The sequence below is a fragment of the Cebidichthys violaceus genome, unplaced genomic scaffold, assembly GCF_023349555.1.
Source record: "Cebidichthys violaceus isolate CVI_PGR_0920_01 unplaced genomic scaffold, fCebVio1.0.p SCAF_103, whole genome shotgun sequence".
Classification (NCBI taxonomy): domain Eukaryota; kingdom Metazoa; phylum Chordata; class Actinopteri; order Perciformes; family Stichaeidae; genus Cebidichthys; species Cebidichthys violaceus.
In genome coordinates this window covers 195,888-216,483 of record NW_027176267.1, presented here as the reverse complement: position 1 = coordinate 216,483, position 20,596 = coordinate 195,888, and the positions used below count along the sequence as shown (strand labels likewise).

The window sequence follows — 20,596 nt, the reverse complement described above, 5'->3', positions numbered from 1 at the left end:
TCAGTTCTCTGTTGTCCTGGTCTTAAAATGTCCTCACTTTGATGACATGTCCTCTCTGTTTGGTCCTCACAAAGACAGAAATCTGAGAACACAGAGAATAAAGGACGAGCCTACACACACACACACACACACACACACACACACACACACACACACACACACACACACACACACACACTTCCTTCATCTACAAAGCATTGTGTGTGTGTGTATGTATGTGTGTGTGTGTTAATGCAGTATTTTTGGGTAACCTTCATCACCTGGTGACACACAAGGACACACACGTGTGCTGGCGTCCTGCCAGAGAGTGAGTGAGTGAGTGAGTGTGAGAGAGAGAGAGAGAGAGAGAGAGGTAGAGAGACTAGAGAGAGAGGAGTGGGAGGAGAGCGGCGTTGCAGCGAGTCGAGCTGCATTATTGCTGCTGCTGCCTGCCTGTCTGCTGCAGCCTCAGGAGTGTGTGTTTGTGTGTGTGTGTGTGTGTGTGTGTGTGTGTGTGTGTGGCGTCGTCATGGTTCTGATCGGAGCGGCAATCAAATCCGTTCTCAAATACCTCAACAGGAACAGAGGTGAGTGTGTCTCTGCATGATGGACTGGTTTAACTGGTGTTGTACTGGGAGAGACGGTTCTGTAAAGACGCAGCTCTCTGATTGGCCGTCAGGTGTCTTCACCACCTCAAGGTGTGTTCAACAGCAGGTAACCACAGCAACAACATAGGTAATGGACTCCAGGACCCTCTTCAAGGTCCTTATAACCTCCTCAAGGACCATATGAGTCTTCTCAAGGACCTGTAGCACCTTCCCTGGAACCTCTGGTATCTTTTCAAGGACTCCTAGACACCCTTCAAGGACTGTTTGAGTCTCCTCAAGGACCTCTTGTAGTCTCAGGCTTGGAGCCCAGGGATCTCTTCAAAAACTCTTCTAAAACGTTCTCAAGGACCTGAGGAACCCCGTCCTGGGTCCTTGGAAACTTCCAGGACTATTTGAGCCTCCATACAGACCTCTGGTACTTCTCAAGGACTCATGAATCCCTTCAAGTACCCTGTTGAGCTCCTCAAGGACCATCTGAGTCTCCTCAAGGACCGCTGGTCTCGTGTAGTGTTTGTCTTGCGTAGTGTTTGATGTCTTGCGTAGTGTTTGATGTCTTGCGTAGTGTTTGATGTCTTGCGTAGTGTTTGATGTCTCGCGTAGTGTTTGATGTCTCGCGTAGTGTTTGATGTCTCGCGTAGTGTTTGATGTCTCGCGTAGTGTTTGATGTCTCGTGTAGTGTTTGATGTCTGGTGTAGTGTTTGATGTCTCGCATACTGTTTGATGTCTCGTGTCGTGTTTGATGACTCGTGTCGTGTTTGATGACTTGCATTGTGTTTGATGTATCGTGTTTGATGTATTTTGTTGTTTGATGACTCACGTTGTGTTTGATGTGTCGTGTTTGATGTATTGTGTTGTGTTTGATGACTTGTGTAGTGTTTGATGTGTTGTGTTTGATGAATTGTGTAGTGTTTGATGTGTTGTGTTTGATGACGTGTCTAGTGTTTAATGTGTTGTGTTTGATGACTTGCGTCATGTTTGATGACTCGTGTTGTGTTTGATAACTCGTGTTTGTTGACTTGAGTTGTGTTGGATGACTTGTGTTGTTTGATGACTTGTGTCGTGTTTGATGTCTTGTGTCGTGTTTGATGATTTGTGTTTTGTTTGATGTGTTGTGTTTGATGACGTCTCTAGTGTTTAATGTGTTGTGTTTGATGACTTGCGTCATATTTGATGACTCGTGTTGTGTTTGATAACTTGTGTTTGTTGACTTGCGTTGTGTTGGATGACTTGTGTTGTGTTTGATGACTTGCGTCGTGTTTGATGACTTGTGTTTTGTTTGATAATTTGTGTTTGATGACTTGCGTTGTGTTGGATGACTTGTGTTGTGTTTGATGACTTGTGTCGTGTTTGATGTCTTGTGTCGTGTTTGATGACTTGTGTTTTGTTTGATAATTTGTGTTTGATGACTTGCGTTGTGTTGGATGACTTGTGTTGTTTGATGTGTCGTGTTTGAATTATTGTTTCGTGTTTGATGACTTGTGTCGTGCTTGATGACTTGCTTCATGTTTGATGACTTGTGTCGTGTTTGATGACTCGTCTGACCACAGCTAATCAATCCTGCTGCCCCTTCAAAATAAAAGCCCTCTGGCCCTGTGCCTGTGAGGTCACCTTGAGGAGTGCTGAGTTCTATAACAGTCATCATCACTCTGTCTGTCTCTCTGTCTCTGTCTGCCTCTGTCTGTCTGTCTCTCAGGTGACGGAGACAGCAGGTGGTCCGTTCACTACACTACCCAGAAGCCCCAGCAGGGTCTGCTCTTCATCCCTGCTAATGACCTGCGAGGTCAAAGGTCAACAGAGAGCAGCATCTCAGGTGATAAAACACACACACAGACATTGTAGTTTATTATATGCATTTATTATAGTAGAAATACTCATCAGAGTGTGTTGATTCATCTGCCGCTGAAAGTAGTCCCCAACAAAACCACTAAATTGGGTTATCAGATTGAATCAAAATGTTTTTAAACCTTTTTATCAGATCAGTTATTTTAATCACATTTGTCACATTAAATACTAAAGAAACAGACATTTGAAAGCTCTTATTTTGTTAACTCTTGTCTAATTGATTCATTCTACTATTGAACATTGAGAGCAGAGAGCTGCAGCACACACACACACACACACACACACACACACACACACACTCTGCAGTGCTCCAGACAAAGGACTTTGTGCAGAGATTATTGCTGAATTTAAACTTAATTGATTGATAGATTTAAGATAAATCGGCATCATGAGCTCACAGTTTGTCAGCTGATCTATTGATTTACTTCACATTAACTAAGAAAAAACATATTAATTAATTTTTATTGAGGTATAAAATAACTAAAACGACTGGATTATTGATTGATTTATAACCTCTTATTTCCTTATTGATTATAAACTGTATGAACATCTTTACCGTCTCATTCTGTGTGTGTGTGTGTGTGTGTGTGTGTGTGTGTGTGTGTGTGTGTGTGTGTGTAGCATGTAACGGGCTGACTCAGCATGGCTACAGCCCTCGGAGCCCCGCCCCCTACCCATCCTCCTCTGGCCTCGGCCAATCAGAGGGCAGCACAGCCCGCAGAGGGTGGAAGGACAAAAGCAGGAGGATGGTGAGAGACACACACACACACACACACACACACACACACACACACACTCTCACAGACACACACACACACACACACACACACACACACACACACACAATCATGAATATTAATGAGGCTGAACAGACAAATTCATCTGACATAAAGTACTGCATCAATGTAGTAGTAGAGGAAGTATTCAAATCCTTTACTTTAGTACTTAAGTACCACAATACTGCTATTATATATAGTAATAAAGTATTGTCATTTATTAAAAGCACTCAAAGCAGAATAATGTATTATTATTATTATTATTATTATTATTATTAATAATTATTATTGTTCTGTTATTCTGTGTCTTAAATCATTTACACTCATGTACTTCCTGTTTTATTCTCCTTCTGTTTTTGATCCTCTCAGAGGTTCAGAATCTTGAACTTTCTCTCTCAGTCTTGCTTCTCAGTTTGTTTCAAGTTTTCAGTTTGGAGGAGAAAGGTAAACACGGATAGAACTAGACTAAAGTAGACTAGACTAGAATGGACTAGAGTTCAGGTAGACACGGATAGAACTAGACTAAAGTGTACTAGACTAGAATGGACTAGAGTTCAGGTAGACACGGATAGAACTAGACTAAAGTGTACTAGACTAGAATGGACTAGAGTTCAGGTAAACACGGATAGAACTAGACTAAAGTAGAGTAGAGTGGACTAGAGATTAGGTAGACATGGATAGAACTAGACTAAAGTAGACTAGACTGGACTAGAGTTCAGGTAGACACGGATAGAACTAGACTAAAGTATACTAGACTAGAATGGACTAGAGTTCAGGTAGACACAGATAGAACTAGACTAAAGTGTACTAGACTAGAATGGACTAGAGTTCAGGTAAACACGGATAGAACTAGACTAAAGTAGACTAGGACTAGAGTTCAGGTAGACACAGATAGAACTAGACTAAAGTGTACTAGACTAGAATGGACTAGAGTTCAGGTAGACACAGATAGAACTAGACTAAAGTGTACTAGACTAGAATGGACTAGAGTTCAGGTAAACACGGATAGAACTAGACTAAAGTAGACTAGAATGGACTAGAGTTCAGGTAAACACGGATAGAACTAGACTAAAGTAGAGTAGAGTGGACTAGAGATTAGGTAGACATGGATAGAACTGGACTAAAGTAGACTAGAATGGACTAGAGTTCAGGTAGACACAGATAGAACTAGACTAAAGTAGACTAGAATAGACTAGAGTTCAGGTAGACACGGATAGAACTAGATTAAAGTATACTAGACTAGAATGGACTAGAGTTTAGGTAGACATGGATAGAACTGGACTAAAGTAGACTAGAATGGATTAGAGTTCAGGTAGACACGGATAGAACTAGACTAAAGTAGACTAGAATGGACTAGAGTTCAGGTAAACACGGATTGAACTAGACTAAAGTAAACTAGAATGGACTAGAGTTCAGGTAGACACGGATAGAACTAGACTAAAGTAGACTAGAATGGACTAGAGTTCAGGTAGACACGGATAGAACTAGACTAAAGTAGACTAGAATAGAATGGACTAGAGTTTAGGTAGACATGGATAGAACTGGACTAAAGTAGACTAGACTAGAATGGACTAGAGTTTAGGTAGACATGGATAGAACTGGACTAAAGTAGACTAGACTACAATGGACTAGAGTTCAGGTAGACATGGATAGAACTTGACTAAAGTAGACTAGACTAGACTAAAGTAGACTAGACTAGAATGGACTAGAGTTCAGGTAGACACGGATAGAACTAGACTAAAGTAGACTAGACTAGAATGGACTAGAGTTCAGGCAAACATGGATAGAACTTGACTAAAGTAGACTAGACTGAACTAGAGTTTAGGTAGACATGGATAGAACTAGACTAAAGTAGACTAGACTGAACTAGGGTTTTAGTAGACATGGATTGAACTAGACTAAAGTAGACTAGACTGAACTAGGGTTTAGGTAGACATGGATAGAACTAGACTAAAGTAGACTAGACTGAACTAGGGTTTTAGTAGACATGGATAGAACTAAAGTAGACTAGACTGAACTAGAGTTAAACTCGTACCAGATTTAGACTTGAGTTGAACTCTTACTTAACAAACGAGTTTTGTGTTCTCAGTCCTCAGCTTTCTCAGACGAAGACGAGCAGTTCATCTTGAACAACACGAGACCTCTGACCCCACTGGTCCTCAACCCCGTCCACCGCACCTCCTGTTGGGACGTCTTTGGCTCCGCCCACAAGCCAACGGTCGACCTGGAGGTGGAGCCGCTCCCCCGACTTCCAACACCGGAGGAGAGGATGAGGCAGCAGGCTGAGACGGTCGCCGCTCATGTAGTCCCGATCAATATAACAGGTGGGGGACTGGACTCAGATCTAGAGTTCACTCTTGACTCAGAACTCTGCACCTGAATCTGGACCCTTAACTCTGAGACTTGGGACTTGACTTGGATTTGAGACTCGACTCAAGACTTGTCTTGGATGTGGTCTTTGACTTAACTACGTCTTAACTTGGAATAGAGCTTCAACTCAGACTTTGACTCTACTGGACTCAACTGGACTCAGACTTGGTACTTGACCCAGAAACTAGACCCAGAACACAGATTCAACTCTTGTTCTGCTCTTAAGCCTAGACTCTAAACTTGACTCAGACTTTGACTTGAGATTCATCTTATTCTTGGGGACTCAAACTCCACTTGATACTTGACCCGTCCAAGTCAACTATCAAAAGGGAGTTGAATCCCGAATGACTTGGACTCTACTTGGACCGTGACTCAGACCAAAGTCAGACTTGGAACTTCTTAAACTGATAATGACAAATTCTTGAACCGTATCTTTGCTGTTGTTTTTGTTCTTAAGGCGAGAGTTTTGATCGTCAGGCCAGTTTTCGAAAAGAGGCTTCTAACAACGACTCGATGTCCCTGCGACCCCGAAACCTGAGCCGCCGCCAGACGGTTACTGGGATACCTGATGATGTCAGCCGGACTCTGAGTATGAGCTCCACTTAATCATCTACCCATCACCTCTTTTATTACAAACATTTCTCCTTCTCTTCCTTTACCTCCTCTGTTCTGAACTTGTGTCTCTCCAGACTTGGTCTCTCTGGATCTTCCCGGTCAGTTCTCCACCATGGGTCGATCTGCGTCCTCCTCCTGCTCCTCTGCCCACCAACAGAAGGGAGGACCGGAGGAGGAGGAGATGGAAGAAGTCAGAGAGGAGGTGGGGCATTCATCAGCAAGGAGGATCCGAGCCCCGAGAGGTCGAGGGCTGTCCAGCCTCATGGCCTCCCTCACATCCGGCCCACCTGTCGACTCCTGTCAAAACCTTGAGTCCTCCTCCTCCTCCTCCTCCTTCTCGGAGGTCCACAGCCTCCCCAGTCTGGTGACCAACTCCTCTCTGAACTCTGAGGCCTCCTACAGGACATTCAGTGCCTCCTCTTCTTGTTGTCAGGTCAGTGAAGGAGAACTCAAGCTCTTCTTGTTGTCAAGTCACAAGTCTCTCTGGAACTAAAACAAAGGATTCTTAAGATTTCTTTTTTTTTCAGGATCTTCAGGGTTTCCCCAGCGACCTCCAGCCCATGCTGCCCTTTGACCCCACTGCCAGAGTCATCCCACAGTCACCTTCCTCCTCCTCTTCTTCCTTCCCTTCCTCCCTCATCACCTCCTGCATCCCCAGCACCCCTATTCGTGCCCTGCAGTCGGAGTGGTCTTACCCCAGCGATAAGCCCCTGAATGAGACTGCCCAACATCGCAGTTCCCCTTCCTCCTCCCACTACCTCTCCTCTTCCTCCGTCGCAGACTCAGAGTCTCGGTTTAGCTACCAGGCTCTGGATGACCAGACCCCCATCCAGCAGGACTCCCAATGCTCCTACGATGAGGAAACCTGGAGCTACCAGCCCCTCTCACCCAGCTCCAGTGTCCACAGCGGCCGGACCAGGGTTGACTGGAACGCCATCGCCCAGGAGATGAGATGTGTTTCTGTGGAAGGTTGGAACTGTGACCCCTTGCTCTCCTCCGGTCGCTCCACCCCAGAGAAGACCACCTCCTCTACTTTGCTGAACCAGGAGAAAAGGAGGTCCAGCACTTCCTCCTCCTACTCTCGCTCAATCACCCGCAGCATCTCCCTCCGCAAGTCCAAGCGCCCGCCTCTTCCACCGTTGCGCTCTGACTCTTTGAGGCGCCAGCCGGGTCGTACCAAACCCCCCCGCTCCTCCTCCTCCGGTCCCCAGCCAGAACCGAACCCCCACCTCGAGCCCACAACCCACCAGACCTTTCATGACCCCTGGGTGCCCCGGAGCAACACCAAACGGCGCCAGAGTGGCTTCAACTGTGGCACGGTGACGACCTTTGAACCTTTGAACCAGGAGGACACAGCTGAATATCCTCCTTCTGACCATCTACCGCCAAGCCCCGCCCACTCACATGGCCCCGCCCCCACTCCTGCATCACCAGGCTCAGGTGAGGAGGGGCTGAGGTTTACTCCCAACCCCCAACCAGCCTCCTCCTCGGTGGCTGAGCTTCAGCGCCTCGCCTCGCCCTCCAGTGGCTACTCCAGCCAGTCCAACACTCCCACTCCTGGCACTCCTGTGTCCTCCCCTCTCTCCCCCTCCTCTCCTGGAGGCTTCTCCCTCCCCCCGACATCCCCCTTCTCCTCTTTACACTCGTCCTCCTTCCCCCTGTCCACCGCCGTCTCCTCCATGTCCAGGACAACGTCTCAGGGCGAAGGGAGGCCAAAGCCCCCGGTACCAGAGAGGAAGTCGTCACTCTTCTCCTTCGATTCCTCCTCATTTTGCTCCACCTCCTCCCTCTCCTCTTGCACCTCCTTAGACTCTTCTGCCAAGCATCCTCCTCTTCCTCTACCAGACTGTTCCTCTCCTTTGCCTCCTGTCTTCTACTCCCCCATTCGCAAGTGTCCTCCCCCAGCTCCTCCTCTTCCTCAGCGCTGCCTGCCTGCTTCCTCCTTCAACAAACTCTCTGCTGCTCCTCCTCCTCCATCTTCATCTCTTCCTCCTCCTCTTCTCCCACCCTCATCCCTCCCTCTACCCCCGCCTCCTCTTTTTCTCCCATCCTCGTCCCTCCCTCTACCTCCTCCTCCTCCTCCTCCTCCTCTCCCACCCTCATCCCTCCCTCTACCTCCTCCACCTCCTCCTCCTCTCCCACCTTCATCCCTCCCAACTCCTCTTCTTCCACCTCCCATTCGACCTCCCCCTCCCCCTTACTCCTACGCCATCAGGCAGACCTCCCATCATGCTTTAGTGTCATCATCAAAGGACTTCCCTCCACCTCCATCTTCTCCTCTTCCTCCCTCTTCAGAATTGCCAAATGCTGACCTTTCACCTCTACAAGCACCTCCTCCCTTCTTTCCTCTACCTGCTCCCCCCTCATCCCCTGCCACCTCCCTCACCCCCCTAGGCCGCTGTGTTAAGGTGCCCACGACGCCCCGCCCCCTGGTCACCGCCCAAGCTTTGCAGGGCGTCAAGCTTCGCTCCGTCAAGAACCAGGAAGGCCTGCTCACTAGCGGCGTGCTAACCGATGCTGTCCGTGCTAATACCGTCCATGACCTACCAATCAAAGAAGCTCATTCAGATGGTGCTGTTTTGGGATCACAAAATGCTGCCTGTGGTCTAGGTAGCAATGAAGCTAACAAAACTAGTTATTTAATAAGTAATGCTATCGCTGAGGAAGAGCAACCTGCACGCAGATCAGATCATGATTACTACAACCTAACACAGCGTGACGTGAGGACACCCTACGATGATCCACAGGGCATTGTAGCAAGCACAGCTAACCAGAGAAGCTCTGTGCCTCAGCTGACCAATAACGAAACTCCTCAAGACATCCGGTACAACGAACCAGAGAAGAAAGGGTCAGACATTTATGCTACACTGACAAGTCCTGACAGTCCCTGGGTAAAAATGTCTTATGATAACGACAACAATACAATGATCCAACATCCTTATTTGCAACAACAACAGGTCACAGCTCCAGTGTTGGCAGATGCTAAGCTAGCTGAGGCTACAAGGGAACAGGGAAACACAGACGCTTCATATTGGACCCTCTCTGGAACGAGACAAGAGTCTTGCAGAGAAAATAGGAGGATACTTTTGGACAGCAAAGAGGAAGTGGAGACAAACGAAAAGAAGAACCTAGAAATGTGGAACGATGCAGCTGATGATTCAACAGTGTTTAGTGGAATAAAACTGAATAATGGGGTCTGTAAGACCGCTAGCCCGAGGAAACTCCGCTCCCCAGAGAAGCCCATCCTGCCAAAGAAGCCCGACCTTTGCATTCTGGGTCTCACGGCGTCCCCTGAGGGCAGACGAGGACAGAAGGGCAGTGGACAAATCACTGAGTCTTCTTCTGGACTCAACAGCCAATCACAGCTTCCCGCCGATTCCTTCTGCACACCCTCACCAAATCACCTGATTCGCACGACTTCGCCTGTAGAAACGACACCTGATTACGTCACCGCACACTCACCTGTCGGCTCTCCTCACAGACAGAAGCCACCGGTTTTGCACAAGAAGTCAGATCGCTCACCCAAAACCACCAAACCTCTCTCTGGGACCGCTGGGATCAGGGATACCACAAGGACTGGGAACACTTTAAATGGCACCATGGGTACCTTGGAGAACCGGGGTATCTCAGGAACTCGGGACACCATGGAGACCAGTAGCACCCTGGGAACCATGGGCATATATGGGAACTGTGGACCCTTGGAGACCTGTAGCACCTTCGGGACCACAGACCCCTGGATCATCAATACAAGAACTCATCAGGACATTGAGAATACGTTTCACACGAGCATGATGAGGTCGTCGCTGGCTGAAGATGAAGAGGAAGACGAGAAGGAGACAGTGGAAGAGACGGGAATAAAGACACCGACGATGATGATGCCATCAACCACCAGGAAAAAAGACAAAGCAAGGAAGAGGAGAAAGAGGAGGGCAGGCAGGCAACTGCTGATGATGTCGACAACTAGGCCCTCCCCCTCCTCATCATCATCGTCCTCATCGCCTTCATCCTCATCCGGAGATGAACGAGACATAAAAGAGAGAGCGCATCAGAGGGCGAGGATGACGACGGTGCGCCATCAAGACACCAGTGACTCTGAGAGCTCCTGTGCTCCGAATGGTCGGAGCAGGTGCTCCCTCAGCAGCGCCTTGTCCACCGACAGCATGCGGGGGGAGAAGTCGCTTCAAGACCTGCTGATCCACGAGGAAGAGGATGAAGATGAGGAAGAGCGTGGCAAGAAGGGAGGACCTCCCAATGGTAAGTTGGGTTTACTGGAGTTTTCTGAGTTAGCCAGTCCTGGCAACATATTGACAGTATGTAGTATGTATTGTATGAAGTAGTATGTATGCTACAGTATGTAGTCAAGAACACAGGGAACCTTTAATTCTAATCTCTGACTTTGTGTCTTTGTTTCTCTGAAGATCTGTTGGTCAGCGTTGCAGCAGATCACATGTTCGAGTCCGGTCAACCACGAACCACCGAGGATCTGTTCGCCGTCATCCACAGGTAGGTCACACAAACACACCAACACACCGTCACTGTACCGACCAATCGGCCTCCTCTCACGTTTCTGCTTGACTCCTCCCTCTGCCACTGTGGAGCAGTGCATTATGGGAAGGCACGGCGTGAATGTCCAGGTAACGCAGGTAAAGACCCGTCCTGAATATTTGTAGAAGGAGTCTAGTTTAACTAGATCTATATCCTTATGTCCTTCCTTTGTCCCCCAAGTAGGAAGCTTGTTGTACCCTAAATGGAAGCTTTCTGTCTCCTTGTTCCCTAACTTTCTTCCCTGAATAAAAAGCGTCCTTGTTCCTTAAATGGAAGCTTCCTTTCTCCTTGTTCCCTGACTTTCTGACCCACATAGAAAGAATCCTTGTCGTGTAGCTGAGTCTTGTTCCCTGACTCTGGTGCTTCTAGTAAATTCGAGCTTTCTTGAGCTATAAACCGGAAGCTTCCTAACAAATCCGTCCTTCATCCTCAGATCTTTTTTATTTTGAACGCGGTAGAACAGGAATGTGACTTGTCTCTTTGTTTGTCTCAGATCTAAGAGGAAGATGCTCGGAAGACGGGATTCAGAAGACGATAGTCATCATATTTCCTCTTCTTCTTTCTCCCGCCCGGTCATCCTCACCGACCCCCTGCCTCGCCTGAGGCCTCGACCTGCAGCTCCTAGAAGTCAAAGCTCAGCGAGGAGCGAGAGCTTTAAAGCCCTCCTGCTGAGGAAGGGTAGTCGGTGGGATTCGTCTTCTCGAATCTCGGCCGTTGAGCGACTTTGCAAACTCGCTTCTCCGGCGACTACTGCCGAACTCCACAGTGTTTTACCGCCGCTAGACCAACCTCCAGACCAACCTCCAGACCAACCTCCAGTCCAACCTCCAGACCAACCTCCAAACCAACCTCCAAACCAACCTCCAGACCAACCTCCAGACCAACCTGCAGTCCAACCTCCAGACCAACTCTCCAGGTTGTTCCGTCCCTCGGAACTACCCCAGAACTTCTCCATGATAGGATTCGGATGGGGGCAGAGGGATCTGACACCGAATCACGTCCTCCTCACCTCCTCCTCTTCTTCCTCTTCCTCCTCCCACTTCCTCTTCCTCTCGTCCTCTTCCTCCATGCAGCCTCGTTCCCTCACTCCCCCCTGCTCCTCTAGCCGCCGTTTTGCCGCTCGCTGCCACCTCTATGCCGCCCCCATGACCGCCATCTTTGAAGGAGAATGCGAGGAGGAAGAAGAGGACGACAACGATGTTTTTATGGCGTCTCCAGGTACCGAAGGAGAACCGATTTCTTGGGAAAATCTTCCTTGAATGTGGCGATGTCGGAGTCTTCTACTGATCCAGATCAGGTTCACGAACATGTCGCACTGCCCCAGAAAACAGGCCTGGACTAAACCAGACTAGCCTAAACCGGCCTGGACTAAACCGGCCTGGACTGAACCGGACCGGACTAAACCGGCCTGGACTTAACTGGACTGGATTACACCGGACTAAACTAAACCGGACTGGATTACACTAAACTGGACTATTTCGGACTGGACTACACCGGACTGGATTACACCGGATTAGACTAAACCGGACTGGATTACGACGGACTGGATTACACCAGACTGGACTGTCCGGACTGGACTACACCGGACTGGATTACACCGGATTAGACTAAACCGGACTGGATTACGACAGACTAGATTACACCAGACTGGACTAAACTGGGCTGGACTGAAGCGCTTGATTGAATTCACTCAAGCACAGTTGTGTCAGAACGAGTGTACTTATCCTTCATGGCACCACTTAATGTACTTAAACTACAGTTATGAACTTGTATTTTGTCTGTTTTCCTTCTTTCAGAGACGCTGAACGTTGATGTTTAGTTTCTAAGTAAAGGAGAGTCTCGTCTTTGTCCTCTCTGGTTGAAGACGACGGGACGTTATTTGATGTCTTGACATAAAAACATAGTTTTTCTTTAGATCACAGAGTAAATGTTAATAATTAGAATATAGTTCATAATAATAATGTTTTAGTAGTTATGATTTAAAGGTTTCTGGGACTTAATGCAAACAAACTGGATGTATATTTTTTATTTCAGTAGCCTGAGTAGCAGATAGAAAGATGACATCAGAGACTTAGAATAATGATAAAGAGGCTCACATGTGATCAGAAGAGATGAAGAGAGAATGAAAACTAAACAACAAACTCAAACATTTACATGTAAATACAGAAACATGTTTCCAGATGAGCAGAAATAAAGAACAAACTAAATGTATTCTTTTGACTCGTTTGTCTTTTTAATTTGAAACAAAAACGACCAGAGAAGAATCAAGTACTCCGGTTATTTACTGAAGTAAAAGTACTACGACACTGTGAAAATACTCCTACTAGTACAAGTCCTTCTTTAATGATAATGAGATTTTTTACAGTGTATGTTTCTATGGTTTGCTGTGTATTGATCAGTACTGTCTGGTGTACTGAGTCTTCATCCAGGCTGTAGTTCCAGGCTGTAGTTCCAGACTGTAGTTCCTAACGTGGCCTCTGGGGGGCAGCGCTCCCACTGAGCTGAATGGACTCTGTTGTCCTGGTCTGAGACACTGAGGCGGTCATGAGACCCTGTTTGCTCGTCCTGAACCATGTGAGTCTGAAGAGACGGAGAGAGAGGAGGAAGAAGAAGAGAAGATGGAGGACTGCTGTCGGTGGGTGAGGGAGGCCGGGTGGTGGGTGAGGAGGTGCTGTTCTGGTGAGGAAGAGGACGACGATGAGGAGAAGGAAGGAAGGAGGGAGGAGGAAGAAGAAGAAGAGGAGGTGAAGATGGAGGAGCTCAGTTTAAGAAAGAGCAGGAGTTCAACCTCCCTCCCTCCTGCTGAGGTATTTATATAACTGTACTCATGTTTGAGTAACAGTACTCTAGTTACAGTAACTGTACTTATGTTTGAGTAACTGTACTTATGTTTGAGTAACTACTCTAGTTACAGTAACAGTACTCATGTTTGAGTAACTGTACTCTAGTTACAGTAACTGTACTCATGTTTGAGTAACTGTACTCTAGTTACAGTAACTGTACTCTTGTTTGAGTAGCTGTACTCATGTTTAAGTAAATGTACTCATGTTTGATTAACTACTCCAGTTTGAGTAATTGTATTCCAGTTTAAGTAACTATTCCAGTTTGAGTAACTGTACTCCAGTATGAGTAAATGTATTCCAGTTTAAGTAAATGCACTCATGTTTGAGTAACTGTACTCCAGTTTGAGTAATTGTATTCCAGTTTAAGTAACTGTATTCCAGTTTCCGCAACAGTACTCCAGTACAAGTAGCTGTATTCCAGTTTAAGTAATTGTATTCCAGTTTGAGTAACTGTATTCCAGTTTGAGGAACTGTACTCCAATATGAGTAACTGTATTCCAGTTTAAGTAATTGTATTCCAGTTTGAGTAACTGTACTCCAGTATGAGTAAATGTATTCCAGTTTAAGTAAATGCACTCATGTTTGAGTAACTGTACTCCAGTTTGAGTAATTGTATTCCAGTTTAAGTAACTGTATTCCAGTTTCCGCAACAGTACTCCAGTACAAGTAGCTGTATTCCAGTTTAAGTAATTGTATTCCAGTTTGAGTAACTGTATTCCAGTTTGAGGAACTACTCCAATATGAGTAACTGTATTCCAGTTTAAGTAGTTGTATTCCAGTTTGAGTAACTGTATTCCAGTTTGAGTAACTGTACTCCTGTTTGAGTAACTGTACTCCTGTTTGAGTAACAGTACTCTAGTATAAGTAACTGTACTCCTGTTTGAGTAACATTACTCCAGTATAAGTAACTGTATTCCAGTTTGAGTAACTGTACTCCAGTTTGAGTAACTGTATTCCAGTTTGAGTAACTGTACTCCTGTTTGAGTAACAGCACTCTAGTATCTGGTAGCCTCTGTTACTTTTTTCCGTGCGTTTAGTTTTTTCTTAAAGGGATTTTCCATGTGTCTTTAAGATTTGTTAAAGTGGTCCTTCTGATGTGGTCTCTGTGTCCCAGCTGGATCCGGACCGGTCTGGCTCGTCCCCCTCCGGGTCCCAGCCTCACTGGTTCCACACTCTGCAGGTACGACGGTTCAAAGTGCAGCGAGGACGCAGCAACAGCGACCCGCTGGGAGGGAAGAGCTGCCAGGACCAGTTCACCTGGGTCAGAACCACAATACACCTGTCCGCTGAAATATAAATATAAATATATACTGTATGTATATAAATATACACACATGTATATCGATATACATGTGTGTCCTCTGAGCAGAAACCAGGTCTTGAGTTCGGAGCGGCGCATTCTTACGTCAGTCTGGAGAAACTTGGTGAAGGAGCGTACGCCTCCGTCTACAAAGGAGTCAGCAGGTCAGTCTCTGTGTGTACTTATACACAAAACAAAGTACTCTGGTGTGTGTGTACTGAGACACAAAACAAAGTACTCTGGTGTGTGTGTACTGAGACACAAAACAAAGTACTCTGGTGTGTGTGTACTGAGACACAAAACAAAGTACTCTGGTGTGTGTGTACTGAGACACAAAACAAAGTACTTTGGTTTGTATCGTTTAGAGGAATCATTTACTGCAGAGTTCTGTATTTAAAGTAAAACTATTACCAGCTACTTGTACTCAAAGTATCACAGATAAAAGTATATTTTATCTTTGAATGTAAAATATACAAAGTAACTAGTAATCATATCTGTGTAGTTAAAAGTAGAACATTGTACTTTGCTGTTTGGTTTATGTTTTTAAGTTTTCTTCACCAGAAGTACTTGTACTACTGAACACTACACCAGAAGTACTTGTACTACTGAACACTACAACAGAAGTACTTGTACTACTGAATACTACACCTGAAGTACTTGTACTTCTGAACTTTCGCTATGTTGAGGATCAACGGACAGCTGGTGGCTCTGAAGGAGATTCGTATGAAGACGGAGGAAGGAGTCCCATTCACTGCTATCAGAGAGGGTAACACACACACACACACACACACACACACACACACACACACACACACACACACACACACACACACATATATATATATATATATATATATATATATATATATATATATACACACACACACACACCTTCACTTCCAACCTTATTGTTTTATATATTGTATTTTTATACGACTTATAGTGAGTGTGTGTGTGTGTGTGTGTGTGTGTGTGTGTGCGTGCAGCGTCTCTCCTCAAAGGTCTGAAACACGCCAACATCGTCGTCCTCCATGACATCATCCACACCAGAGAGACTCTGACGCTCGTCTTTGAATACGTGGTGAGAAATAGTATCACATAATCTACCTTTAAGTGTTATGAAGTAAGAGTCAAAGTTTAGTGATGTTTCTTCTTCTGCTGTTGCAGCAGACAGACCTGGCCCAGTACCTGAGCCAACATCCTGGAGGACTTCACTCACACAACGTCCGGGTAACAAACAGAACCAGTTCTTCACGTGTTAAAGCTGCATTCTCTCTAGTGTCCACCAGGGGGCGACTCCTCTGGTTGTATAGAAGTCTAGTCTGAAATGACTCTACTTCTCTCTTGATTTATTCCCTCAGTAAACTTTGTAAACATGAGTTTATGGTCTCAATCTCTAGTTTCAAATCTTTTTCAATACAGCATGATGTTCATTTAGTACATTATGGTCCATTTAGAGTCAAATAGACCATGAAGCAGGGGATGCTTTAGGGGCGGGGCTACACAGTGATTGACAGGTCTCTGTTTTAGTAACTGTACTCCTGTTTCTGGCAGTTTATAGTGTGTTTTTAAAGGTTTTTAAGGTGGTCCTCATGTTGTTGTTGTTGTTGTTGTAGCTCTTCATGTTCCAGCTGCTACGAGCTCTCTGCTTCATCCACAGCCGGAGAATCCTCCACCGAGACCTGAAGCCTCACAACCTGCTCATCAGCTACCTGGGAGAACTCAAGATGGCCGACTTTGGTTAGGATGACACTGTCACTTTAAGATGCGTTAAAGCGTCACTGTCTCTTTAAGATGCGTTAAAGCGTCACTGTCGCTTTAAGAAGCTTTAAAGCGTCACTGTCTCTTTAAGATGCGTTAAAGCGTCACTGTCGTTTTAAGATGCGTGAAAGCGTCACTGTCTCTTTAAGATGCGTTATAGCGTCACTGTCGCTTTAAGAAGCTTTAAAGTGTCACTGTCTCTTTAAGATGCATTAAAGCGTCACTGTCGCTTTAAGATGCGTTAAAACGACACTGTTGCTTTAAGATGTGTTAAAACTGATTCAGATTGAGTTGGAGCTCTTCTCTCTGTTGGTACTGACTGGATCTGTTGGTTCTGGTTCTGGTTCTGGTTCAGGTCTGGCTCGGTCTAAATCTGTCCCCTGTCAGACCTTCTCCTCTGATGTTGTGACGCTGTGGTACCGCCCCCCCGACGTCCTGCTGGGATCCACAGATTACTCCACCGCTCTGGACATTTGGTCAGTCGAGCTTTTAAATAAAGTTTCCTGTGTTTGAATGTGTTTTAAATAAAGCTGTGTGTGTTTGAATGTGTTTTAAATAAAGCTGTGTGTGTTTGAATAGGGGTGCTGGTTGTATCTTCGTTGAGATGCTTCAGGGGTTTCCAGCATTTCCAGGAATCAAAGATGAGTTTGAACAACTACAGAAGATCTGGACGGTGAGATTATTTAATTTATTATTAATAATAATAGTAATATTATATTAATAATAATGATCTTTTATTACATATTATTGATATGTATTATAATTCATAATGATATTATATTATTATGTATGATAATTATCAATAATTATATAGTATAGTATAATATTTAATAATATAATGTATATATTATTATATTGTAAAAAATATCAAATATTATGATATTTTATAATATAATATATTATAAAATATAATTTTATAATATTTAGAAGTACATGTTAAACTCATCTCTTGTTCTCTTCATTTGTTTCCATTTATTGTCATTATTTAATTTATAATGTCTCATGTATATATTAGTTGTATTCATATTATTATAAGTTAAATTATGATTAATTATATTCTAAACATTCATAATAATGAATTGTCCCGTCAGGTTCTGGGCGTCCCGTCTGAGGACAGCTGGCCTGGAGTCAGTCAGCTGCCGAACTATCAACCTGGTCAGTTAATTTTAATATATATATTCTCCACTCACTAAACACTAAATTAACTTTATACATCTTATAATACATATATCTTATAATACATATATCTTATAATATATACATCTTATAATATATACATTTTATAATACATATATCTTATAATATATACATCTTATAATATATACATTTTAAATACATATATCTTAATAAACAGCAGAGTTTCTGTCTCTTTGAGAGTTTATTTAATATCTCAGGTGTTTAATTGATTATTGATTGACTGATTGGCTCTCTGCAGTGCATCAGAGTGACCAGCAGGAGGCGACATCACACCAAAGAATGAACCTTAAAAATCAACACTGACTTATTATTTTGTTTATTTAATAAAGTTATTATCATGGGTTGTTATCATTATTATTATCATTGTTATCATTATTAATATATTATTATTGCTATTATTATATTATTATTATTGCTATTATTATATTATTATTATTTTCATTATTATTATTATATTATTATCATTATTATATTATCATTATTACATTATTATCATTAATATATTATTATGATCATTATTATATTATTATCATTATTATATTGTTATTATTATAATATTATTATATTATTATTATTTTTTTTCTCTTCAGATCGATTTCTTTTCTCTGAGCCGAAGCCGTTGAGAAACGTTTGGAAAAGGTACGGAAATAAAAGTTTAAAGTTTAACGAGCATGTTAGCATGGAGCCTACTGTGGATCAGGTTGAACCAGGTCTTCCTATAGTCCTCCATCAGTCTGTCTGTGTTGATGTGGATCAGGTTGAACCAGCTGCCCTATAAGACCGAGGACCTGGTCCAGAGAATGTTGAAGGTCCTCCCTACGGACCGGATCTCGGCGCAGGACTCCCTGCAGCACCCGTACTTCAGCACGCTGCCTCCTCCCATCATGCACCTCAGAGACAGTAAGAACTCCACCGTATACATGCTAACAGAGCTACATGCTAACACAGCTAAATGCTAACAGAACCAAATGCTAGCAGAGCTACATTCTAACACAACCTAATTCTAATAAGTAGTAAAATAAATTAAAACACCGTTATAAACTTCTCTTTAATAATTTCTCTTCTTCTTCTCTCTGTTTTTCAGCGGTGTCCATTTTTAAAGTGCCGGGTGTTGAATTGGAGACGGAGGTCAGAGACGTTTTTAACTCCGGACGGAAGATTAAACCATCGCTGCTGCTAAATGCCAAGTTCTGGTGAACAAACTCAGACCAACCACCATCAACCTGAGGAGACGAACAGAGGGGTGAAGAAACCCACTATATGAACACAAATATAGAATGTAATTGATTCTAGCATGAAGCTAAAGCTAAGCTAAGTGCTGAAGCTCAGTGCTGAAGCTAAGCTAAGTGCTAAAGCTCAGTGCTGAAGCTAAGCTAAGTGCTAAAGCTAAGCTTAGTGCTGAAGCTAAGCTTAGTACTGAAGCTGAGTGCTGAAGCTGAGTGCTGAAGCTAAATACTGAAGCTAAATACTGAAGCTAAGCACTATAGCTAAACTTAGTGTTGAAGCTAAGCACTGAAGCTAAGCTAAGTGCTGAGGCTCAGTGCTGAAGCTAAGCACTGAAGTTAAGCTAAGTGCTGAAGCTCAGTTCAAAGGCTAAGTGCTGAAGCTAAGCTGAGTGCTCAAGCTAAGCTAAGTGCAGAAGCTATGTGCTAAGTGCTATGGTCTGTTTACATGTTCTTGTCCTATGTAAATCTGCTTTAATCTCCGTATTTGTTGATTTAAATCTCAAACATTCGCTACATGATTTTCGGTCCTTCGGGACGTCGGTCTGAACGATTCTCCTGTTAGCATTGGTTAGCATTCGTTAGCATTGTTCAGATTCATGAGGGTTTATTCATGAGTAAGAACCCCCCCGACACTCCTCATGAATAATGAGTGAATCTTAATGTCGAAAAGCAGCCAAATACAAACATCTTTATCATGTTAATGTGTTCCGATATAATTATTAATATACAGACAATAATGTTTGATTTTATTTAAGATTCACCTTCGAACTTTATTTGAAACAACTAAATAACAAACCTCCTTCTTCTTCTTCTTCTTCTTCTTCTTCAACATCTCTCTGATCAACGTAAAGAAAACAACTAACATGTTTACTGTTTTACAGTGTTTCTCTGTTTTTACTCTTTTCTCTGTTTTAAGGGGTTTTACGTTTTTTTTTTGAGTTTTCAGTGTTTTACAGTATTTTACAGTGTTGTTCCTGTGTCTTTCAGGCTTTTTTCTGTTTTACAGTGTTTTCCTGTAGTTTTCTACTTCTGAAGTTTAATGTCATGAATACATTAATGTGACTAAATGTTATCTGAACGACATCCCAGAATGCACCACAGATAATACAAATACAAATAATAATATGTATATACATATATATATATATATATATATACATACATATTATTATTATTGTTATATATATATATAAAATAAATAATAATATGTATATTTAATATATATATATTATAATAATAATATGTATATATAATATATATATATATTATAATAATAATATGTATATATAATATATATACATATTATTAGTAGTATTGTTATTATATATAATAATAATAATATGTATATATAATATACATATATAATAATTACTGCCTTGTGCTACAAAGCCACACTGAATAATAATAATAATAATAATAATAATAATAATAATAATTTGAATCAAAGCGGTTAAATGGTGGATTTACTTTCTCTGGAGCTAACAAAGTATTTATCTCTTACTAGTCAGCTAGTTAGCCGTACATGCTAATGTTA

General features: G+C 43.4%; 2 protein-coding genes across 4 annotated transcripts; both read left to right on the top strand.

Moving 5' to 3' along the window:
* The first annotated feature begins 468 nt into the window (after positions 1 to 468).
* Positions 469 to 12,946, top strand: LOC137887472 (uncharacterized). Its single transcript, XM_068730503.1, has 9 exons — positions 469 to 566; positions 2,281 to 2,397; positions 3,051 to 3,178; positions 5,295 to 5,529; positions 6,033 to 6,164; positions 6,265 to 6,623; positions 6,718 to 10,444; positions 10,609 to 10,693; positions 11,229 to 12,946. The coding sequence occupies exons 1-9, from the start codon at positions 509 to 511 to the stop codon at positions 11,992 to 11,994; spliced, it is 5,607 nt and encodes a 1,868-aa protein (XP_068586604.1). The 5' UTR covers positions 469 to 508; the 3' UTR covers positions 11,995 to 12,946.
* A 165-nt stretch (positions 12,947 to 13,111) lies between these two features.
* On the top strand, positions 13,112 to 19,757 carry cdk15 (cyclin-dependent kinase 15). Of its 3 annotated transcripts, none has more exons than XM_068729924.1 (13): positions 13,112 to 13,542; positions 14,693 to 14,839; positions 14,948 to 15,042; positions 15,565 to 15,644; positions 15,865 to 15,959; positions 16,049 to 16,108; positions 16,495 to 16,618; positions 16,995 to 17,115; positions 17,219 to 17,312; positions 17,731 to 17,794; positions 18,427 to 18,475; positions 18,594 to 18,736; positions 18,921 to 19,757. In XM_068729924.1, exons 1-13 carry the CDS (start codon positions 13,354 to 13,356, stop codon positions 19,031 to 19,033), a joined length of 1,374 nt encoding a protein of 457 aa, XP_068586025.1. In that variant the 5' UTR covers positions 13,112 to 13,353; the 3' UTR covers positions 19,034 to 19,757. The 3 variants fall into 3 exon arrangements, with proteins under 3 accessions (XP_068586025.1, XP_068586019.1, XP_068586029.1); XM_068729918.1 differs by having other exon boundaries at positions 16,046 to 16,108; XM_068729928.1 differs by lacking the exons at positions 18,427 to 18,475; positions 18,594 to 18,736; positions 18,921 to 19,757 and adding an exon at positions 18,075 to 18,158 and having other exon boundaries at positions 16,046 to 16,108.
* The last annotated feature ends 839 nt before the right edge of the window (positions 19,758 to 20,596 follow it).